Below are 24,424 nucleotides of genomic sequence, written 5' to 3'. Positions count from 1 at the left end.
TGAAGTATAAAAATATTTTACTATTCAATAGAATATTTACAAATTAAAACAATATAATTTACAAGATGTAGGATGATTGACAAGATTAGCATATCTTTGAAATAAATAAAATTTTAATAACAGTGTTAGAAAAAGTCACTAGCTTTACTTCTTTTAGGTTTTGTTAATAATGTTTCAGTATGCAGTGGGGTGATCACAGTAGTTTTAGGAGAGGGCGTAACAGCTGGAGTTCCTGGTGTAGAGGAGATAATGGGAGTTTTGCTTCCATTGGGTGTCCGCAAAGGAGAGGGAGAGTAGCTGGCTCGAAGAGCTTTGTCAGTATCTCTTTGAATACCTAATTTGGCATATGCTAACTTACGTGCAGCTGGTGACATACTTTGTAGCTTTTCTAGTGGTGTAAGTGATCCTACTTTTGGAGAACTGCAAACAGATAAACAATAAAAATAATTTTTAAAAGCAAATGATCATGCAATGTAAATTTTATAGATAGATTGTGGGCTTCACCCCATGCTTGCTTCTGCTTCTCTCATCAACCCCACAATTGTTTTGATTCAACAGAATTAGTTTCCATTTCTTTTGCAAGAATATTTTAACCTAATAATTTTGATTTATTACCATTGTAACTTCATCCACAATATTTTTCTTTTAAATTTTTGGTTACTATAAAACCAAACTATTTTCAAACAAAGAGATTGTTTCGCAAAAGAGTGCAGAACGTTACTTTTTAAAATTATCTTTAAATTTTAAATAATTTTTTGGTATTTTTAACTACATATATTGATGACACACTTTCTAAGATAAAAATAATTTTAAAAAAATTTATGTAAGTGTAGTGTAGTGTACAATAATTTATAGACAATAGCTAAATATCTATATCCTAAATGTTGTTGCATAATAAGATAATATCATGCAAATACTATATCAAAAAAGAACCTTTATATTTTCAAGCCTTTAATTTTGAACAACAATCAAAATCAAAGCAAAAAAATAAGATTAAAAAAAATATGACAGATATATATTTTATAGGTAAATACCAAGATAATTTTTTTCTTAATGCTAATGATAACCAAAGATATCTGGGTGTTCCAAGTAGAGTCAAAATAGTATTGTGTTTTTTCTATCTAATGAGAACAGACGATAATTATCTGTAGGGTTCAGAAAGAAAAAAAGAATTCCCCAACTTTCCCTGGTACTTCAGGAAAATTTCAATGTAAATCCAGACCATAAATTATCTGTATTATACAATTTTTTATTGGAAAACTTTGATTTTTTATTTAATGTCAAATACTAGATTTTGTGAGAAAAATATAACACTGAAACGTGGAAAAATTTCAATAAAAAGTGGAATTTTATAAAATAATTGTAATACATGTTAGAATCATTAAAATTGAATCTCAGTAACTGATTATTTTACAGGCATGATTCAAGAATTTTCTAGGTTTTTGTTTAAAAAAAAAAAAGAAGCAACTTTTCCCAGCTATTCCATGCTTTTTACAGTCAAAATAAAATTCCCTGTTCTTCTTAACCTGTGAGAGCCCTGATCTATCTTTAGACATATAGAGGAATAAAAGTTTGTGCTCCGATAGGGGCAGATACTAGAGCAGAGTTCAGAATCATTTTTTTACCAATAAACTTGTAACTGACTTGTAAAAATTGACATACATTCAGAGGATCATATATAATATTTTATGTATTGTGAAAGGTCTAGCTAAAAACCTCTCAGTAATTTGTTTAAATTAATACATTAACAATTGTTTTTCATATTTAGTTTATATCTTTGAAAAATAGAATTTTACATTTGGTCAGAAATTTGTATTTAACGGGTGTGAAGTAAGAGTTCAACTGATTCATCAAATGTACTATTTTGTATTTAAAATAAGGAGTAAACTCATGTACTGGATTAACCTATACTACTGAAAACACTGTAAATATTATGTTATCTTTAGAAAAAGGTAGAAATGTAATTCTCCTACAACCAGTTTTTAATCTTTTTTAGATAAGTAACAAAGATTGTATTTGTGAGGGGAAAAAAATTGAAAGTTAAAGAAGAAAAAATAATTATCAACACAAGGTATTTCTTAAGCATTATGTGAATGAAAATTTTGAAGACAAAAACTTTTTTATTCTTAGTTATCAAAATTTTTTTAAAAACTTAGGTTTGAGTTAGTGAAGTTTCTACTTTTAAAGTGCAAAAGGGCTTTTTAATAGTCAAAATTTTCTTTTTTCATAGTAAAACACAAATAAAAAATAAAGGCATTATTTCAGTACCTAAGGTTAAAATGTTAGCTTACTTAAAAGGACTCCAGTTTGTTTTGCTGGTTTTTCTGTGCTTCTTAGCAGCTTTGTCTGCTAAAGATAGTGCTATTCTTTCACGGGCTGATAGGTTAGGAATTTTAAATTGCTGTCCACCAGGATTTTGTGGAAGGGGTGTATCTCCCCCATCTAAGCGGAAAGGTGTTCCTTCAATTTCACCCCAAGTCATAATTGGAGTATCTGTCACACCTAAAAAAAAATAAAAATAATATTGTGATGATAGCTTACTTTACATCATAAGTTTCAACACTAATATAGTGGCAAATGACCCTAACACCATTGACATTACATTAACTACCAGAGTATTAAAGGAATTAGTCAAATCTAAATTTATGCAGTTTCTTCATTAATGTTAGTGGTACAGTCAGCAAAAAAAAAAAGATATCACCCTGAATAACTTTCGTTCTAATGATCGGATTTTCACGAACTAAAAGTCAATCTTAATGGTTCCCGGGGGTGACCTCAAATATGCTAATTAATTAGTGCTAACTATTAATTAAGTTACCAAATCAGACACAAAAACGTACTTTCTCTGAATAAACATGTATTTTTTTTTACATATTTGGATTCCTAACCATCACAATATAGGGGGTAGCCGCAATCTGGGAAATGTGGTCCCCATAGTTTGGTCAGGAGAGCGATCCTAAGTTCGTACCCCTTAATGTTAATTTCGCTTTTTGCGTTTTCAGTCATATTTTCAAAATTAATGAAGCAATTCAAAAAAAAATTGCACCCACTCATAAAACTCATTTACCCAAAGATAATTTCATGAAAAAAATAATTTTTAATAATTATTAATTATTTTTTATTATTTAATTAAATTGAGGATGAAATAATTTTGAATTATAAGGTATGAATTTTTTTATACCATAATAATCTACATATTTTTCAATAGAAAAATCTAAAGTTTCAACTGTTTTTATTTATTAGAAGCTGAAAAAAATTGAAATTAATTATTTTAAAAAAAATAATTTGGCGACAATAAAAAAATGATTAAATGGGGCGATTAATATTAAAATGTGATAAACTTGCGAGGAACTTGACTTCGCGTGCGTAGTGTAAAATTTCATTCATATTTTTTTCGCTAATAATCGTTTGCTAATCTTTTTATTTTTATTTCTTTCAAACTATAAAATACGATGTTTCTTTTTAGTCATTTAATAATTTATTTGTAATTTAGTGAAGAAATTATGAATAAAACATTTTGAATAAAAAACACTTTATTCAACGAATGTCTAGTTTTATAAAGGCGTGCTTCTGATAGAATATGATTATGCACCAGATTGTGCTTACTTAATGTGATTATGTTTTAATTTTTGATTTTCTTTTTCAATAACTGATAAAATTTCAATAATATACATACGTATGCATAGATTTGGAATAATATATTTATCAATTTCTTGAATATATATTTTATAATTATTAATACGAATGCGTAGTCAAAATTTTTAATCATCTTAAAACTTCGCCCGGTGGCTGAGAGGTAGCGCTTCGCGCTGTCGTTCCTCGGGCCGGGCAAGGCTGACTCAGCCTTTCATCCCTTCAGTGGGTCGATAAATAAGTACCAAGCATGATTGGGAACTAAACACTGGGGGTTCCGCTTTCGGCTGACCACCTGACCGGAACATCTGCTCCTGCACCCCAGAGCCCTAGGTCCAGAAAACTGAGATGGGCACAGTAGGCCTTGGCCCTCCATGGGCTGTCGTGCAGCTGAGTTTAAAGTAGAGTTTTTTAAAACTTCTTTACATCTTATATATCGCCTTTATCTTAAAATAAATTTGTAAATTACCTGTCTGTGCGTGTTTCGCAGAATTATTTTTCTAACTTTTTTATTGAATTTTAATGCAATTTTTTTAAAATTCTATTATGTATATTTTTTTCCAATAATATACTAATCAATCGTTTAAGTACTTTAATTTATGTTTTTCTTTAAAATAAAATTACTTTTTAAATTATTGCTAAGTTCTTATTGAAAGAAAACTTAGAATTATTGCCAGCTATCTGAGAATTAAATCTTGTTAAGAAATTAAAAATATTCTACTGATCACACACAAAATCATTCGAAGCAGAACAGCTGACTATTTACTAAAAATACTATTGTTTACGAAAAATGAAGATAAATTATTAATTTTTTTTTTTATTGCTTCTTATTTATTCGAGTAATGAAAAGTAAATGCGTATGTGCGCACAGGGGAAAAATTTAACAGATTGTTTTGTTTTTTAAATGAACAAAAAACTATGGGCATGCAATTTTAATTCAACATTCAAAGTTAATCTTGTGCGCTAACCCTTTTAAGTTACCCTTTTGTCTTAAAAAGTTGAAAATATTTTCTTTAAAAGTTGTTTGTATGATTTCTCAACTTTTGCACAGTTCAAAAAAATATTGCTATATCAGGAAAATGTTCGATATGCCTTGTTTTGTTAAATAACTACTAAAATAAAAAATTGTAAAAAGATTTGAAAAACGTGCTATTTTTAGAATCATCATCTCAAAAATTGTTCTTTTACTCCATTTGACTTTTTTCTTCTTAAATAACTTATAATCATAGTTTTAACACACGTTTTGAAGAAATTATGTATACAAATTTCTCCTAATATTTCGTAATAAAATAACAAGAATATTAATGATTTATTTATACAGTGAAACCTGCCAAGTTGACCACACTTGTAAGTTTTACACCTGAATAAGTTCAATTATCAAGAACGGAAATTTTCCTACATAATAAAGAAGCAAAACCTTTGTAACTTGACCACCTGTCTATCTTGTATGTTGACCACTGAAATAAGTTAATTTTGTCTAGGAGTATTATGAAATTCTATTCTAAAACCCTCATAAGTTGACCAGAAAAAAAAATTCAGAAAATTTTCTGTCATTTTGTAATGTATGTTAATATTTCACTTGTTTGGTGAAATAGTGTAAAAAGCTAATCTAAACCTTATTGTGAGTTGACCATCTGGGGAAACTGTAGGGAGTCAGCTTTTGACTATTTCTTTCATTCGTTCATTGAAAACAGGTGTGTTATCAAACGCACTACAACACTGCAGTAAGAACGCAGTTTAATACAAAACCCCTCTATTTAAGCTTTTAGCTCAATTTCCGCTTTTGGTTTCATATTTTGTAATGTGGCAATCTTTTTCGAAAATATTTTAAATCATTCTTTGAAAATTTCACGTTCATGTAATAAGTTCATTTGAATTCGCAGCTCGCTTTATAGATTTCGTTTCATGTTTAATCTGTTTCTTCTTTATACTTAATTTTCTGATTTCGCTTGATATTTTTACTTATTGTGTTCCATTATATTTGTAATTTTTTTTAAAATTTTTTTGAGTGCTTCTCAAACTATTGCATTGATATATTTTACTTTGGCTATATTGATACAATAATAGAAAGTACTATTTTTTTGCTGATATAATCGTGTAAGCTGATGAAAAGATTATATCTTTTATTTTCCGGATATTTTTAGAAATTTTTTTCCTTTTTTCGGAATTTTTTTCCCCGGTTTCTTGCTGTTTTATTTTTAATTATTATTTTTCTTCCCCCCTTTTTTATTGTTCTGTAATTTTTTCAAGTTTTTTCTTCATTTTGAACTTATTTACTTATTTTATGAGTTCTATTTACTTGCAGCTTATTTTTTTAATTTTTCGTAATTTTCTTCGTGTTTTTTTTGTTTTTATTTATTATGATTTATATATATATAGGATATATATATATATATATATATATATATATATATATATATATATATATATATATATATATATATATATATATATATATATATATATATATATATATATATATATATATATATATCAAAATGCTTTTAAAATGCCATATAACATTTATTAAGTTTAATATTTTTATCGAAAATAAATACAGTGATTTCTATAAAATTTTGAGATTATGCATCAGAATAGCTATCTTTTTTCAGGTCCACCTTTTCTTGATCACTTTTTTTTCCTTTCCTAAGAAACTCGAAGTGAGGGGCAAAAGCATTTAATCCTACAACTCTTCATAAATTTATGATAACTTATGAGAATTTGGTTTTAATTCAAAACTGTCATACAAATTATATTAAAACAGCTTTAAAAAAATAAATAATGTCAGATAAAAATTCAAAGATTCTATAATCTTGGATAATCAAAAATAATTTATTTAAATTTCCTTTTTAAAGGAGATCTAAAAAAAAAAAAAAGCCCAGAAAGCAACGTGAAAAATTCTTTTGGTTGCTTAGCAACGAGAAGCACTATCTTTTCCCATCTTGTCATTCATTCAGTTTCTTTATGGTTGTTATAAATTATTTCCCCTTCTATGGCGAGGTAATTTGGCATATTTTTAAACCATCGCCAGATATATAAATCCTTATTGCTACCCAATTTATGACCCAATTTTTTCAAAATTTTGTCTACCCCCCCTAATTCAAGTGTCTAGATTCCAAATATGTAAAAAAAAATGTATGTTTATTCAGAGAAAGTACGTTTTTGTGTCTGGTTTGGTAACTTAATTAATAGTTAGCACTAATTAATTAGCATATTTGAGGTCACCCCCGGGAACCATTAAGATTGACTTTTAGTTCGTGAAAATCTGATCATTAGAACGAAAGTTATTCAGGGTGATATCTTTTTTTTTTTGCTGACTGTACATATGAACATAAAATTTTTACATGTAAAATTTATAGTCTCAAACATATCATCAAAATATTTTTCAACAAGCCAAAGATATTTGTATTTGTTAGCTTCAATAAAACTTAAAGTACAACTTTAAAAAAGTAGAACTTTGAATGCACAACTTGCGACCTGGAGCCAAGTTTGCGACTGTTGAATGGGCAATCTGTGCCACTTACCATCTGCACAAAATATATTTAAGCAAATTAATTTAAATTATTTTTTTTAAAAAAAAAACCCACTAGTATAACTGTTAAATTCCTAAATATATGGTGATAAAAGATGGTCATGGTATCTTTCAATACATTAAATTTTTAAAAAGAATATTCTGTTTAACCAGAAAATTTCATTCATATATTCATTTAAAAATTAAAGATGTAAGTAATTTATATGCAATAAAAATATTTTTCTATGTAAAAAATTTATAAAGCTGTTATAAATTGATTTTATTAAAGGAGAAACAGATGTGTTAAGATTTTTTTTACTTTAAGAATAATAATGTTGCATAATTTACTCCTTAATTTTTAGAACTAATTTGTGGTGTTTTCTTACACAAAGGAATGAATTCCCTCATTATGATCATTAAAATCATTATTTTCCCCTGATGTTTTTCTCCAAAAAATAAAAAGTTCTTTCCTAATTGAACAGTAAGAATGGTTATAAGAAACAAAGTATAATTTTTAATAACAATTAATATTTTGAATAATTACTGTTTTGAGAATGCTTAAAAATATCTTCTTTATAGAAAATATTTGAAAACATTCTTCATGCAAGCAGAGTTTTCCTTAGGAATAAAAAAGGACAAGGTGCTTCTTCACAGAAAAGGGCATTTTGAGATTTAAAAGGACACTCACTACCATTAAAATTTATCAAAATGTGCAATATTATGTAACAATTGAATTTGATCCTCAATTTTTAAATTACCCTAATACTATTTTATGTGTATATTTCCCAATGTAATTCTCACTCATTATCAAAATAACAGAAAAACTCAAAGCTTTTAAAAAATAATTAAAGGCAAGCTAAAAGACAATCTCTGTAATTTTCTTCAAAAAGAGTAAACTAAGATTGATTAATAACTAGAAAGCATTTTTTAAATTTTAAACTAAAAATTATGAGAAAATAAACATTTAAAGGTGCCTTTTTAAATAAAAGGCATTTATTTAAAAGTAATGGTAAAATGACTAGAAAAACTCATCCATATATATTCCCCTTCTTATTTGTGATATCTTAGGGGCTGAATATCATGTGAATTTTAACTATATAACTAGATAAGGTAAGTAAAATCTTACCAAAATGAAGGAATGAAATTAAAAATTAAAGTTAAATAATTACGAATAACTAAATAAATCCTAAGTTGACATTTCTTTAAAATAGGTAGTTAAAAAAAAATAAATAAAAAGGTGGTGTTTTTACAAAATGTCACCATTTTTACATACACATATTTATAGTGATCAAAGGGCAGGCGGGATGGGTCGCCCTTTTAAAAACGCTTAGGGAGAAGACTGACGTAAGTATCATCAAGTAAATTATCAATTTATTTAAGGAATTAACCATGAAATATAATAGATACCTGGTGAAGGTGCTGGAGTACCCACAAAACCATATCCATTAACTCTGGGTGACTCTCCAGGAATGATTTCCTTCCCGTCTATGCCAACTCTCCCTTCTTTCATTTTGGCTTGAAGAGAAGCTGCCTCTGCTATGGCTTCCTTGTTAGCCTCTTCATCAAAGGGCGGCGTGTCGAATCTCGTGTTGTCATGCATAATTTTCTTCTTATCACCAAATATAAGTTTTTCCTCAGATGTAAATTCAGCTCCTTTATAAAAATAAACAAGACATGATATACATGATTTTTTTAAAATTTAAAATCCAACTAAAAGTCAGAATTACAGATTGAGACTATTCCTTGAAAACCAACAATCATACCTGACTTATCATAATAACGGCATACGTTAGGAAAAAAAAAAGATAAGATAAATAGAAATACATCTACAATTGTTAGGAAGAGTATATAAACTCAAACAAAGAATAAGAGGGAAAAAAACAGCTTTTTCTGGGATAAATTATATTTTGAGGGAACAATTCCAGTAGAAATCAGAGCTGTTTTACAATCACTTCAAAAAATTTGAATTTGATTTGTAAGAACAGTCCCTTGCCAAATACAAATTTGTCGAAAAACATTTACACAAAATTTAAATTTATAAAAATGACCCTTTTTTAATCTATACTTTACTATTGAGGATGTGAGAAAGGACTCGTTTTAAGAAAATCTGGCAAAAAAGATATGTTCATTTAAGAACAAAAGCAATATTTTAATTCTAAAGATTAAATATTCATCAGACACTACGAAATTAATATATCTTACTAAAAAAATAAAAATATATATGAAATCAGCCATATATTTTCGTATTAGAATCATTAAATTATATATTAATTTGCTAAAATTTCATGCATAACTCAACGATAATTTAGATTTATCAAATGAGTTTTGTTTATAAAATAAAGTTATTTTCAATAATTTTAATTTTCCTCAATTCCAAAATCTTTTTTCTGTACTTCTTAAAGACTAGAATAATGTAAAAATAAAATAAAATAAATTTCAAAACTAATTTAAACTTGAAAAAAAAATCTGGAGTACAGTGCATAAAGTAAAAAATTAAACACATTAATAACTGAGGACTTAGATTTAAATATAGTCATTAAATGTTCAAAATCAGACAAAAAAAAAAAAAAACTTCCACCCGATAGTTTTTGATGGTTTTAGATTTTAGACTATAAAAATATATGGCAGTAGCTGCAGTAAGGAAAATATGGTTTCTTTAGTTAAGTCACAAGAGCAGACAAAATGTTTAGTCCATTTTAATCACCATAATTAAAACAACAATTCGAAAGAAGTCCTTAGTTTTTAAAAAATAAAAATTAAAAATGCTATTTCTTTGAATTGATGAAAAGCACAAAAAGGCAGATATAAACTTTCAACTGTTTTCGAGATTCAAACTATTGGAATCCTATTTTTAGACTTTCTCTACTTCCCATATCTTGAGGATTCAAATATGCCGATGAAATAATGTTTATTCACACAAAGTATGTTCTTTACCTGATCTTGTAACTCAAAATATCGTCTCTTCAAATGAATTTGCACATTTGAAGTCAAATCCTCAAGATTGTATCCTACATGAAAATCTGATTCATAGATTATAAGATATCCAGTTGTTCTGTTTATTTTTTAGCACATTGTGATTCGTTTGTTGATTAAATCACAATAAAATCATTGATTTAAAAATTGTCAAAATATTTTAATAAAAGATAATTTTTGAAGTGGTAAAATTTAATGTTTACTTTAATGTTTCAATAAGTTTCGATTAGCAAAATTATATTAGTCAATTTGAGTGAAATAAATTACAATCGCTTTTGAAATGACATTTTAAAAATATTATGAATCTTGCAAATAAAAAAAAGGCAAACTTAGAATAAAAGAAAAATTTAATACAGTTATTTAATATAGATTGTTTTTAAGTTTATAAAAAAGGAAATTAATCTTATGATTTGTTTTGTTAGTCTATTTTAGTTAATAATGATATATTTTTTATTTCCTTTTTAATAAATATGAATCATAGATTTTAACGTATAATGCAGCAAATATAGTTTGAAATATATTATAATTAATTTTTTTTTCAAAATAAAAATATAAACTCTGCAATGTATAAAAAAATAAATAAATACCACCAACTTACCATCAGGGACATACATTAATGCATTTTTGTTTTTATAAGCCCAAGTAACAAGCTCCGGTTTTGATTCTTCAATAGCATATTTTTCTGTTGTAGGCAATGCAAGCAAATCTTCTATCTTCTTTTGTTCTGCTTCTTCATCTTTGTATAACCATGGATATTTCTGTTGATGAACTTGTTTAGACTTTTCAATGATTACTTGGAAAGAAGCATTATCTTCACTGGTAGCTTTTGCTAAAAATTGATCTAAAGATTCCTTACTCTTTTCACTGCCTAAAATATAATTAAGTTTTTCAAAATAATGATTACATTACATTACATGTTAGATATTTTAAAATATAGTTTGGTGATGACAAAAAGACAGTCTTATCAGAAAAACACCCAATATTCCTTCCAACCCAGTAGCTCTTCTTTTTTCACTTTTTATAATTTAGGTTTGACCATTATCAGAATACAAAAAATGAGACCTTTAATTATTATTTATCAGTCACACAAAACTTTTAATTCTAAGTGACACAGAACCAGAACTTAAACCAACCAGACAATGAGAATCTAAGTCCATATGAAAACATTATTGAAAAGAGGTGTAATCAAGCTCCTGCTCCCTTCCATGTTTTAGTTACTAATATGCTGAATCCAAAACACAATAAAAAAAGATTTTCTAAATACACGAGGAAAGAGGCAGAAAATTGGGTTTCTAAAAAAAACTGCTGATTCTAGTTCTGCATTTCAGAATAAAAAATCAAGTGTGTACCCACACTCATTGTTTAATGAAAGGGTGGTAGTGAATACAAAAGAATTTGCCATTTTATGGTTCAGTTAGCTGTCTGTCCAGCAAGCTCAGCAGCTATTGACTGCAGGTTATCTATATTTGGACTTATTTGGTCTATATTGCAAAACAGTACAGGTCCTGAAAAAGCTTGTTGAAGTTTATAGACATTCAACCAGTGAAGCAGAATTTAATTTAAAATCTAATTAAAATATACAAAATTAGTAACATACAAAATTTAATTGAAAAGTTTATTCACTTTATTTAAAATTATACATACACAGGGGTCTGTTCAGACATTTTGTGAAAGGTCCGTTTTTCGTGAAATTGTGAAAAAATTACTCACATTCTATTAACTAGGGTCTGCTTTTATGAATTTGTGCAAATAGGGTCCGTTATTGCAACAAAAAAAAACTTTTTCAAGGAGTTTTTAAATTGTAAAGACATACAAGATTATGCTCAACACTGTAAAATTATAATTAAAAAATTAAATTTTAAAAAATAAACAACAATTGCTGCTTCTGAATTAGAGATGCAACCTACAAATATTTGGTATTTAGCCTATGCTGCTGAACGCAGAATATTAATTTCGGATGAATAATGGAAGAATCGTCTGCCGAAGATAAAACTTAATTCGTTTACTGCATCCATCTTTCTTGTTTTCTGCCCTGGAAAGGGTTTATTCGATTAACAAAATAATAATGAAGATAAACAAACTTGTAAAGGGTCCGGCTAAAAGAAAAATCATTTTGTGAAGGGTCCGTTTTTAAGTTAAAAATTTTTGTGAAGGGTCCGTTTTTATGAAAAGATATTTTGTGAAGAGTCCGTTAGCGGACCCAAATTTCTTCTAAACAGACCCCTGATACAACTTTTGCTCTTCGAAAATAAAAAAAAAAGATAATAAAAATTACTAATAAGTAAATTCCTAATATTTAATCAAAAATAAAATAATACTTACTAGGTTTTATGGGGTTGCGGTGTAATTCTATTTCACTATGAGTAGGAGAGCTATTTAGTCTTATATCTGGAGTCTCAAAAGTAGATGGCGTGGAAACTAAAAGAATCATAATATTAAACTATTAATTTTTATAATTAAACTGGAACATCAAGTCTTAAAAAAATAGGAATCTAAATAATTATGCTCTAATGCACACTATAAACATTGAACACAAAGTTAACACATATATGAACAAGTCTATAAATAATAATATTAAAAAAAAAAAAACTTTCAAAAAGAATTTAATACATTGCAAAAGTAATGTAATGTTTTTAAGGAAAGTACAACTGTTATTTATTTAAATTGAACAACATCAAAAAGGAAGTAAGGAATTAATAAATATTTAGTTTTTTTTTAAAATTTTCTATTTTAAATGTTATTCTAGGTAAAAAAAAATACAGAAGTTGTGGGTCAGGATGTAACACATAGACCTGAAAATTTAAAATTTTAATTAGTAGCCAGAGGCTGGTAGACTCAAAAACTTAGTATAGTAATTTTTTTCCTCAAACCCCCTTTTGGTGACCAATAATTGATAATAGCCAATTTTTATAAACTCTTTTTATTTGGATTAAATTATATTTTTTAATAAAAATGTTACTAGAAATAATCTACAGCTATTGAAAATTAATTCACCAATAAAAATAATATAAATATGTGACAAAATTGAGATAAGAATTTAAGTTTAGATAAGAAATAAGGACTTTAAAGAATTTATGCATAAATATTTAGGGAGGCAAAATACATTCATTGTATAGATTACAATTTTGAAATATGTAAATTGTTAAAGAACTTTCCTTTCATATGAATCTTTCCATTACAAATTGATTCTAAAGGACTAAAATTTGGGGGGAAACAGTTTGCATGTTAATGAAAATTCTGCTTTTCTGACTCTTTCTGCATTTTTACCATACAATAATTCAAAAAAAAAAAAAAAAAAAAAAAAAAAAAAAAAAAAGAAGATCGGAATAAGTGAATAGTTGTTTATTTATTCAAAGTCGTCATTTTTTTCGTTGACTCACCTTGGCACGCCGGTTATTTTCAGGTCTAGAAACACACAACATTCAACACATATTCCTTTTAGCAGAATTTATTGAGTCGATTTGCACGAATTCAAATTTGTCAGCAAAAGCAACTCAGCCAGACAAGAGCTATTGTGAAAATGTTGTAATCCAGGATTGAAAATAATTAGCAGTGCTCATTGTCGTGCTGCGGGGTTCTGTCACAAAGTGGATCAATTTTTAAATTTGATTTTCAGATATCACAGATTTTCAAAGTTAAGCCACTGCTAAGTCTCACTTATTATTTGACAAACTTGCAAAATACTTTATTATTTAACATTGAATTTTGAAAAGAAAATCCGTTTGTATTTTTTAAATCAAACACATGAAGTGCATTAAGCACTTACAATAAGATTATTCGTTCATCTCAAGAAATATTACAGAAAATCGGAAAATATTTTAACACATATTATGCACATAATATTTTAACTAACCACATTAAAAAGCTTAAGTTTCAAGTCAGAGAATAAAAAAATAAATAAATAGAAATTACTCTTCTTACACCAGGCAAATTTAAAATTTTAGTAATTACATTTTTAATAAACTTGTAAACCGCACTGTAAATCAATGTTGTTTTGCAATATTTTTATGATATTACGTACTACATTAATATTTCAAGTTAGAAATCATCCCTTACCTGCTTTACTCAGGACTGTTCCATTTGTTTTTCTTTGGCTGTTATATTTTTTGTGCCGAATGGCTTTTAGATTTTCGATATTTTTATAACTAGACGTAGTGTTTTTAAAAATAGTACTTCTTTATAAAATTAGCTATAAGTTTTCTGAAAATAGTAATTTAGCTGTTTTTGTAAAACAAGAAAGAAAAACTAGCCTCTAGTTACCTGTGGATGTCCTACTAAAATGATATAATGTAAGTTTCATAAATTGTGGATTGATCTCATGCAAAAATTAAGCTATGAAGAAGGAATACCGAAGAGTAATGCTGTAAAAGGCTTTTCCATTTCGTTAAAAAAAAAGTTTAAAAATGCATCAAAAATCAATATCACACATGAAATGCGTACATGCCAATAATAACACAAAAATTTTGTAATTAATTAGAAAGTGAAATACATCAGGGGTCTGTCTAGGTTTTTCTGAGAGGTACCTATTTTGTGAAAATTTAGACATAATTTGAGTAAATTAAAAATTATATTAAAAACTTAACACAAAAATATGGATCTATCGCTTTTTAAGGGATGAAAAAATAAAAATTTTAAGAAAAAGTATTTTGCGAAACTACCGTTTTTCCTAAAGTTGAATTTGTGAAGGTACCGCTAAACGGTAGTAAATTTGGCCTGTACTGACCCCTGTACATCCAAACATAACTCTTTTTTGAAGTACAGTAGGGAACAGATTATCCGGAACGATCTGGACCATCACTATTCCGGATAACTGATTTTTCCAATTTTCTGAATCGCTACAAAAAGGCGTTTTTTTTCATTGTTAATCCCAACTAAAAAAAATTTTTTTTGGAAATAATCTTAAAAAGAAGAAAAAACAATGAATTAATACACTAATGATTATTTCCAAAATGATGGTAAGGTAAACATCTTTGAAAAAAGAAAGAAAAATCCTAAAATCTCATGAGGAATTTTTTTAAATTTTTTTTTTTTAAAAAAAAAAAATGATGGGAAAATTTGTCGAATTTCGTTCCGGAATTTTGGTTTTCTGATTTCCGGATAACGGGTTCTGTACTGTAATTAAAACTAGAGAATAAATAAATGCATTTAAGCAAAATGATTAATTAAATCAAAAAAACAAAAATAGTATATAATTAAGTGATTGTAAATTAGAATGATCGATAACTTAAAAAATTAATACCTAGATCTCTGACAGAGCTGACTCTACTTCTGGTACTTTCACTAAGTTGATACATAAGTTGAATCTCTTGCATTTTGGCAATATCTCCTTTTTCAACAGCATCTAAGTAATTATTTTGAGCAGTAAGTTTTGGTAAATCTGGGAAAAAATCTCTTGTTATAATTTTTTCCATTTCCTAAAAAAAAAAAAAAAAAAATACAGGCATATAAAGATACTTATTTTATTCAAATTACACTATGAAATGCGTCATAGCAGAAAAGCCCTAATCACATAGAAATTTTTTAATGAAAAGGAGAAAATGCTAGAAAAAAAAATTATTCAACTAGAAACTTAAAATCTCATAGAAAAAACAAATTTAACTTTTGAAAATTTACTATTATTTTATCTAAGCAATGTGCAATGTATAATGACAAATATTTAAATAATAATGAAAACTAAATAAAATTCTTTACATTTTTTACTTAGTTAAGAACTAAATTATCTTCAATTGATATCATAATAATTTATTTTTCAAGTAAGAAAGAAATTACTGGCTATTCTCCAATTCAGTAAACATATTTGACATTTTAACATTGGTTTAAGAACTAGATTGTTTTCAAGAAAGTAATATAACTTGAGAGTACCAAAATGTTTAAACTATCATATTCCATTTTACAAAATAATGAACCAAACTTAAAAATTGGAAGACAATAAAAATGAAACGTACCTGTTGCAATGCAAAATAAATATATTTTAATTTTACTTTCATTTAAACTAACTGTAAACCTGTTTTTTGTAAAGAGTAAAATGGTCATAAATAAATCTGCCACTGCATATTTATGCACAAAACTGAATGCATAAATTGAAGCAATAAAAAAAATTAAATAATATAATTTATATAACTATTATTTGATACCTTTCTCGTTATTTTTAAATTATAAGATTGTGAAAAGAACTTCAACTTATCAAAAATATTAAGTATTATTTCTTGGCACCAAAATTAATCATATTGATCATAGCAAACACATAAAATAAAAAATTTACCACAATCAAGTTTTGATGACTTTGCACAGAAGTACATAACATACTAATTTTTTCTTATTATAACTACAGTACAGAACCCGTTATCCGGAAATCAGAAAACCGGAAAACCAAAAAACCGGAACGAAATTCGATAAATTTTCCCGCTATTTTTTTTTTTTTTTCAATTTTTTTTCCTGATAAGATTTTAGGATTTTTCTTTCTTTTTTGAAAGATGTTTACCCTGGCATCATTTTGGAAATAATTATTAGTGTATTACTTCGTTTTTTCAAGATTATTTCCAAATATTTTTTTTTTAGTTGGGTTTAACAGTAAAAAAAACGACTTTTTGTAGCGATTCAGAAAACCGGAAAAATCAGTTATCCGGAATAGCGATGGTCCCGATCGTTCCGGATAATCGGTTCCCTACTGTACTATTAATTTTTCATTATTTAGATTTATAGAAACAGGTTTAAAATTTTTAATTATAACGAAAATAAACACGATTTCAGATTCAGTTTTGACTCAGTACATGATTCAGATTTGGTTTTTTCGGTACACGATTTAGGTTTTTTTAGTGACTGAGCGGTAGCACTCTGCGCTGTTGTGCCACAGGTCCCTGGTTCGAATCTCGGGCCGGGCAAGGCTGACTCAGCCTTTCACCCCTTCAGTGGATCCATAAATGAGTACCAACTAAACACTGGGGGTTCCACATTCGGCTGACCACCTGACCGGAGCATCTGCTCCTGCACCCCAGAGCCCAAGGTCAAGAAAACTGAGATGGCCACAGTAGGCTCTGGCCTTCTATGGGCTGTCGCGCCGCTGAGGTTAGTTTAGTTATTTATGATAACAAATAGCTTACATGTTTTTGATAATACTAAACAATATATGGGATATTTTATGTTACACTGGAGAACTTAAATATTATATTATTATTACTGGTATTTTCATCCAATCCTTGTAGATTATTTGTAGGCATTTAGTGAGCTTAGTGCAGATATTTTTAAATTTTAATAAATTAGACTAAAGAGATCGTTTAAGCATAGCAGTGTTAACTTCATATTCCAAAATTTTATATAAGTAAATGTGGTAATTCCTATATATATATTTATAAAAAAAATATACAATGCATTTTTTTAACCTGCACATAAATACAAATCTGGAATAGAGCCCATTAGGGATATTGCCTTTTTGCCCCAACTGAAATCGCCAAAGAGCTAAATGAAATTATATAAAATGAATTCTCACCAAATTGAAATTAATATTGTAGTTGGAAGAAATTAAAGAAAAATATAAATTATCTTGTTCAAGCTTGTTATGAGTTTTACCTTTTAAGTCATTGTTACTACTTCATTCTATCTTATTTGTTTTAGTTTCTCATGTGCCTCACTGATTATTTAGGTGTAGGAGTAGGTAACAATATCGAAATCTTCCTAATGAACTCAATCTTTGTTTATTTTGACTGTTGGTTTGAAGCAAGGTTAAATAAATGGTTCAATAATGTTTAAAATAAAACTTATTATTAAAAGTATTCATCAGAAAACTTTTTTAAGAATAAATTAATATTTTTAATATACGGTTTAAAATTATACAATTTTGTTTCATTAATATGCAATCATTATAAAAAAAAGAAAAACAGAAGATCTAAAAAATTTTAATACATAACGTTAGAATTCAATTTAACAAGCAAATAAACACTTCAAATTTGCATCAATTTTAGTAATCAGGGGTCTGTCTAGGTTTATCTAATAGGTACTTATTTTGTGAAAATTTAGACATAATTTGTGAAAATTAAAAATTCCTATATTAAAAAATCAACACAAAAATATGGTAAAAATATGGATTTATCGTTTCTTACCGGATAAAAAAATAAAATTTTAAGTAAAAGCATTTTGTGAAACTACCCTTTTTCCTAAAGTTGAATTTGTGAAGGTAAAAGGTAGTAAATTTGGCCAGGACAGAGTGGCTTATGATTTAATACTTGGCTTGTCAGTAATGAAACATAACATAACATAAACATTATTTACATCAATGTCATTTTCCAGCAGCATAAAATTTATAGTATTAGTATCAATTAAATATTATAAAACCATTATTATTTTCTTATATATATATATTGAATCAATACAAATTTTAATATAAACAAATATTTAAATCAAAATGATTTTTCAATTAAGAAATATTCTGTTGTTGTTGTTGTCGTGTCTATGCTAGTGCAAAGATTAGAGTCCTCCAAAAAAGAAATATTCTAAAAAAAAAAAATTCCCATCATTTCATTTTTTTTTAAAGAAAGATTCTAAAAAAATGGGTTGTAATATTAGTATATAAAATAGTATAAGTATGAATGATAGTACAAACAAGTTTTTACAAAAAATATAATAAGACTAAAACATTTATTTCATTTACTTTAGCACATTGTTGCTTAAACAGAATAATATGTGCTTAATAACATAATCAGGGGTCTGTCTAGGTTTTTCTGTGAGGTACTTATTTTGTGAAAATTTATACATAATTTGTGAAAATTAAAAATTATATTAAAAAATCAACACAAAAAAATGCAAAAATATGGATTTATCATTTCTTAAGGGATACAAAAATAAAATTTTAAGAAAAAGTATTTTGTGAAACTACGGTTTTTCCTAAAGTTGAATTTGTGAAGGTACCGCTAAACTAAGGGTGCACAACCTTTTTGAGTGAAGGGCCACTCACACAGCAGGTTTGCTCACGAAGGGCCGCACATGTGTTTAGACATGTTAATGACAAATGTAGTAATGTTTATTTAAACATTAGCATTCAATTTTTATTACCAATAAACTTAGTAATATCAATAACTTAGTAGTTATCCATTATTAGAATTCATTCAAAAATAAAAAAATTTATACTTTTTTTTTTACAAAAAAAACTTGCTATTTTTATTATATGAACAATAGATTTTTCAAAATAAATAAACATTGAAGAAAAGAAATGTTTTTTTTATCATATCATGCAATACGAAAATTCATTTTAGAATTAAATTCTAATAAATAAAAAAAAAACTGCAATGCCCACAGACTGAAAGTAGGAAAAAGTTTAGTCATATTTAAGTATTATAAATTCAAATTAAATATTTTAATTGAAGAAAATTTATAGGTTTTAAACAAAAGCCTAAAATAAAAAAACTGTGATAGTTCAAAATAAAATTCAATGCTTATTTTGTAATGTACTTTATTATTTTATTTTATTAATTATTAGATTTTTTTATATCGTAAACATTTTCCTTTTTTTTATCGAAAAAGATCACTTAAGCAATAAAAAATTTAAATCTAAACTACAAACAGTGAGCAGTTTAAAAATTCACGTTTTCCGCCATTTTATGAATTTCTCAAGTTGAGATAACATTGCATTTAGGAGCATTGCATTAGGGAGGGATGTAACGAGTATCTGGCCATTCTGTGAAAAATTCAGTAGATTGAATGATCAGTCAAATATTCGGCAGAATATGTTTTAGAAAGGCATTTTTCCAAGATTTTTTTATTTAGAATGTTTATAGATATTACTTTTTTTAAAAAAAAATTATAATCAGACAAGTCAATTTTGTCATTTTTTCGATACTTTGAGAATTGAGAAGGATTTTTTTCCATTTTTCGCTGTTTTTATTATAAGCCAGCATTTTAACAGAAAGTCTCATACTATTAATTTATTATCACTCTTTCCCTGTACTGTAATATAAATAACCAGTAACATAGAAAAGTGTGATTTTCAGTATTAAAATTTTGTTTCAGGAACTAAGAAAAATTTGTTTTTACAGTGTTTCTTTCTTTAGGTATTTTTATTATAACTCAGCATTTTTTTTTTTTTAAATAAAGTTAATAACAAAATTTATTTTATAGCAAGTTTTTTTCTTCTAAAATTATGGCAATGAGAAAAATTTAAATTGAGATTTTCGGCATAAGATTTTCATTTAAAAAATTAAGAACACTTTCTATCTTTTTATTTTCTTTAAATAAAAAAAAAACTTGTTTTAAACATTTTCCTTATAATGCAGAAATTTTTAATAGCATTTCTGTTGACTTAATTCTTTTTTCTTTGCTTTTTCTGGTAATTAAAAAACTGAGATGTTCAGCTTTAAATTTTTTTTCCAAAAATTAAGATTGATTTTTATGTTCTCTGTTTCACTTTTCAACATTTTCAAAAACGTTCTTGATTGGCCTTATTTTTTAGAGTTAATTTATGAATGCGTTTTTCCAGGAAATATTATTCTGAGCATTGAAATTTTAGTTTGAGTGTTGCTATGCTGCTAAAAGATTTTGCTATTGGGCCCCAAGTGTACGGAGTTCAGTCGATTTATTCTTCTTTTTTTTGTCGAATATTTGGTTTTTGATCAAATCACAATTCATTACCACATTCGACCAAATCATATTCGCTGCGGTGCTGCGGAAATAAAAACGTTGAGGAAATAAAAACGAAGGAAAAATAGCTAGGATTTATGATAAAACTGTACTGAAATACCATATCAAAAACGGATTATTTAATTGCGCGATTAACAATCACGTGTCATAATAACAACTAGTTAAATAACAGGATCGTCAAAATCATGTGGAAAAGTATAGAAATAATTGGGAAAAAATATATTTATGCTGAACTCATCACAAATAAAGCGTGTTAAATGCATGATTTAAAATTTGTATGTCGTAATAGAACAATTGGAATTTTTTATAATACATGGGAACGCATAGCAATAACTGTCGAAAAAAATTGCTGAAAAAAAAAGAATTGCAAAAAAAAAAAGATAAAAAATCACTTAGATTTAAGATGAAATCGTCACAAATAAAGTGCACAAAAAGTGATTATTTAAATTTGCGATCTGAAACTCGTATCGTAATAAAAATTCCGGGTTTTCGAAGTCACGTAGAAAATCAGAAATAACCGTTTAAAAAAAATCATTTATATTTACGATAAAATCGGCTTACACGTACATTTACTAAAGAATCTGTTAAAATTGATTGGGTCAAAACGTGATGACTTAAAAGTGCGATTAAAAATTGCCATTTTTTAAAATTTTTTACTGTGTTTAGAAGCTCTCGCGGGCCGCACTTCAGCAGTCGAAGGGCCGCAGGTTGTGCACCCCTACGCTAAACGGTAGTAAATTTGGCCTGGACAGACCCCCGATGCACCATAAAATAAAATATATATACCTGCCAACTTTTACTCTTTTTAAAGGACAAATTTCTTAAATGGTAGTAAAAAAATAATAGAAATGGTAGCTAAAAATATTCATTCACTTTAATGGGTCAATTCATTTACATGTGGTCTGCAAAATCATTTTTATTTTAATTTATCTTTTCAATAATTTTATAATTATCTAATATTCAATAATCAGCAAAAAATATTTTTGTTTTTAAGAAATCTACTTAGAGAAACCTTTCAACTTTATTCCAATATCGCTTTTTGAAATAAAAAGCAAATTTTTAGAAATATAATAGCTAGTTATTTTACAATATTAAATGATCTATGCAAATTGACCTATGAATTATGGAAAAATTACTAACCACGTAATTCAATTGCTTTGATGTTTCGAGAAAAAAAAATCTCCTAAAATTCTTAAAAAATATAAAGCACTACATTTCATTTTTTAAAGTTATTCCTGCAGCCTTATACTCGCATCTTATTTTATAACCGTCGTAAAATAGCGGACCCAACTTTTGGGTGTATGACTATTAATGTTCAACTCCGTAGCATTATAATTTTTAACCGATTCCAGAAGACAAAGTAACTCCTAGAGCAAGTATTGGGAAAAATTTGCCTTTGCGGAGAACTTTTTGATGGAAATAACAAACATTTATGTTAAATGGAGATGAAACTGGCCTGAAGGCAAGGGCACTGTAACCCATGTACCACTGAGGATATTTTACGCCAGCACTGTGGTTGGCACGAGCTGGGTGTGGAATTTGTATTGATCAGCCATCGCTAGAGTTTGAACCCAGTTCACCTTATTGGAAGGCGAAGGCTCTATCTCCTGAGCCACCACGGTTATAATTAAGATAAAATTAATATTTTTTCTTATGGTGCTATTAAAGTTTAAACAACACATAAAATGGTAATTACATATTAACGCAACCAGGCCAAAAATTCGCATAAATCGCCAAATTTGGCGACCCTACTTACGGCAACCCTACGTGTTACATGCGGTTTTTCGTAAAGAAACAAAATAATAATAAATAATATTGTTTTAATAATAATTTGATAATTTTAATAATAATTAATAAATAATAATTTTGTTTTAATAATAATAATTTGTTTTAATAATAATAATTTTGTTTTAAATAATTTTAAAACAAAATAATATAAAAAACTGTATTAAAAAATTATCTGTAATTAATAAATGTACATTTTCTTTCTATTCATACTTTCTTACTCAAACTTACAAATCGCGCCAACCTGGTTGCGATAATACGTAAGTACCCATAAAATTATTACAAAATCAAAAAGACTTAAACAATAAAAACAAAAGCTTTGTTCTTCAAAAATACTTTTTGATTTCAAATAGCAAATCTTGCTTTAAAATCCAATGTGTGTATTAATTTTATCTACTTTGTGATTTCCTCTGTTTAGCAGCAGTAATAAGTTAGATGTGAAGAAGTGGTAAAATAAGATAGCATGAATAATAATGTGACTATCTTTTTATAGTGAAGTTGCTATACGAAATAGATATAGTTTTTAGCAATATTACTCATATTGGTACTAATATTTTTTTTATTTAACAGGTGGTTTAACATAAGAAGGGCCCAAGGGTGACGAGTAGTGGAAAGGTTTGGAACTTAAATTATTATTCGAATGTATGTAGTTTCTCTTTATATCACAATTCTTTTTTAAAGACAAGTTAACAGAGAAGTTTTAGTCTGAAATGTTTTTTTTTTTCATGTGAATTTTATAATGCAAGAAATATTTAACACACGACAGTGATGTAATTTATGAAGAGAAGTGTTAATGTCAAAATTAAATAACGACATGAAGTAATCATAAAAAAAGAAAGAAGTTCAATACCTCTGTGTATTCTTCTTCGCTCAATATTTTTTTAGCTTTTCGTTTCGCAGAGGTTGTCAGTAAGCTTATTTGTGACGAAGAGGTGGACATGACAGACATATCTGTCTTATCAAGACTCATTTCAAGATAAATTTTAAATATTTATATATTAAAATTAACGAGGTTATACATGGATTTATCCACTCAAATCCAAATGTCAACCAAAACCAAACGTAAATAGAATGATTTCACTTCATTTTGAAAAATGAAATTTTAACAGGGAAAGTGTTATTTGCTTGACCTAACTCGCATTTTATGAGCTATTCACACTGTATCGTTTGAAACATAGTGCTAATGCATAGAAATACGATATTTGGTCAATTTAGGAATTGGTAACTGGGTGGAGTGAGCTTGACGCTAGCTTTTATCCATCAATCTTCTTATAACCCTATATTGATTGTGTGACCAAACTTTTTCGCCAAAGCAATTGGCGTTGTTTAAACAAAAGCTATTGTTAGAGGAAGCCATTTTCTGTGTTTGGCTGCGCGGGATTTAACATTTTATCATCATGAAAGTTTTAATTACAGGTAATTCTTATTAATTAAAGATTTATAATATTAGTGTACGTTTCATAGCAGTATATAAAAAAATTACATGAAATTTTTGAAAAGATTAATGAATTTTATTAAATATCTGTGAATACCACGCGTTAGATTTTAAAGTAAATAGTTTGTAAAATGTATGTATTTTAAGAAAATCGTTATAATAATTCATTTATCAAAGTTTTTCCCTGCTTCCTTAGAAATCCTTTGTTTGATCTGCCGAAATTGTGTGAAGCAGTTTAGTAATGAAATTTCATTTAGTTAAATTACTTGATTTATGTTTATTTTAGTGACATAATACAGAGGTATCTTTTTTTTCTATGAAATATATTGCTAATTAAAATTTATTTTATATAGAAAGATTATTATTGAATTTTCTTAAAAATAGTGAAGAGGGTTTAGATCATGTCTAAAATAATTTGTTTCAATTTTATTGTAAACTAATCTAAAAAAAAAATTCTGAGA

At 27.1% G+C, this 24,424-nt stretch overlaps 1 protein-coding gene across 1 annotated transcript; it reads right to left on the bottom strand.

Moving 5' to 3' along the window:
* LOC107445364 (ess-2 splicing factor homolog) lies at positions 1–23,617 on the bottom strand. The gene is made up of 7 exons (XM_087159064.1): positions 23,379–23,617; positions 15,357–15,531; positions 12,440–12,535; positions 10,716–10,985; positions 8,552–8,797; positions 2,292–2,502; positions 1–420 (listed from the first exon to the last, which is right to left on the bottom strand). The coding sequence occupies exons 1-7, from the start codon at positions 23,496–23,498 to the stop codon at positions 126–128; spliced, it is 1,413 nt and encodes a 470-aa protein (XP_087015190.1). The 5' UTR covers positions 23,499–23,617; the 3' UTR covers positions 1–125.
* Positions 23,618–24,424: the final 807 nt, after the last annotated feature.

The sequence above is a fragment of the Parasteatoda tepidariorum genome, chromosome 3 (genome assembly GCF_982258835.1).
Source record: "Parasteatoda tepidariorum strain Cologne lab strain chromosome 3, Ptep-v5.0, whole genome shotgun sequence".
In the NCBI taxonomy this organism is placed as follows: Eukaryota; Metazoa; Arthropoda; class Arachnida; order Araneae; family Theridiidae; genus Parasteatoda; species Parasteatoda tepidariorum.
This window is presented reverse-complemented; position numbering and strand designations above follow the sequence as displayed.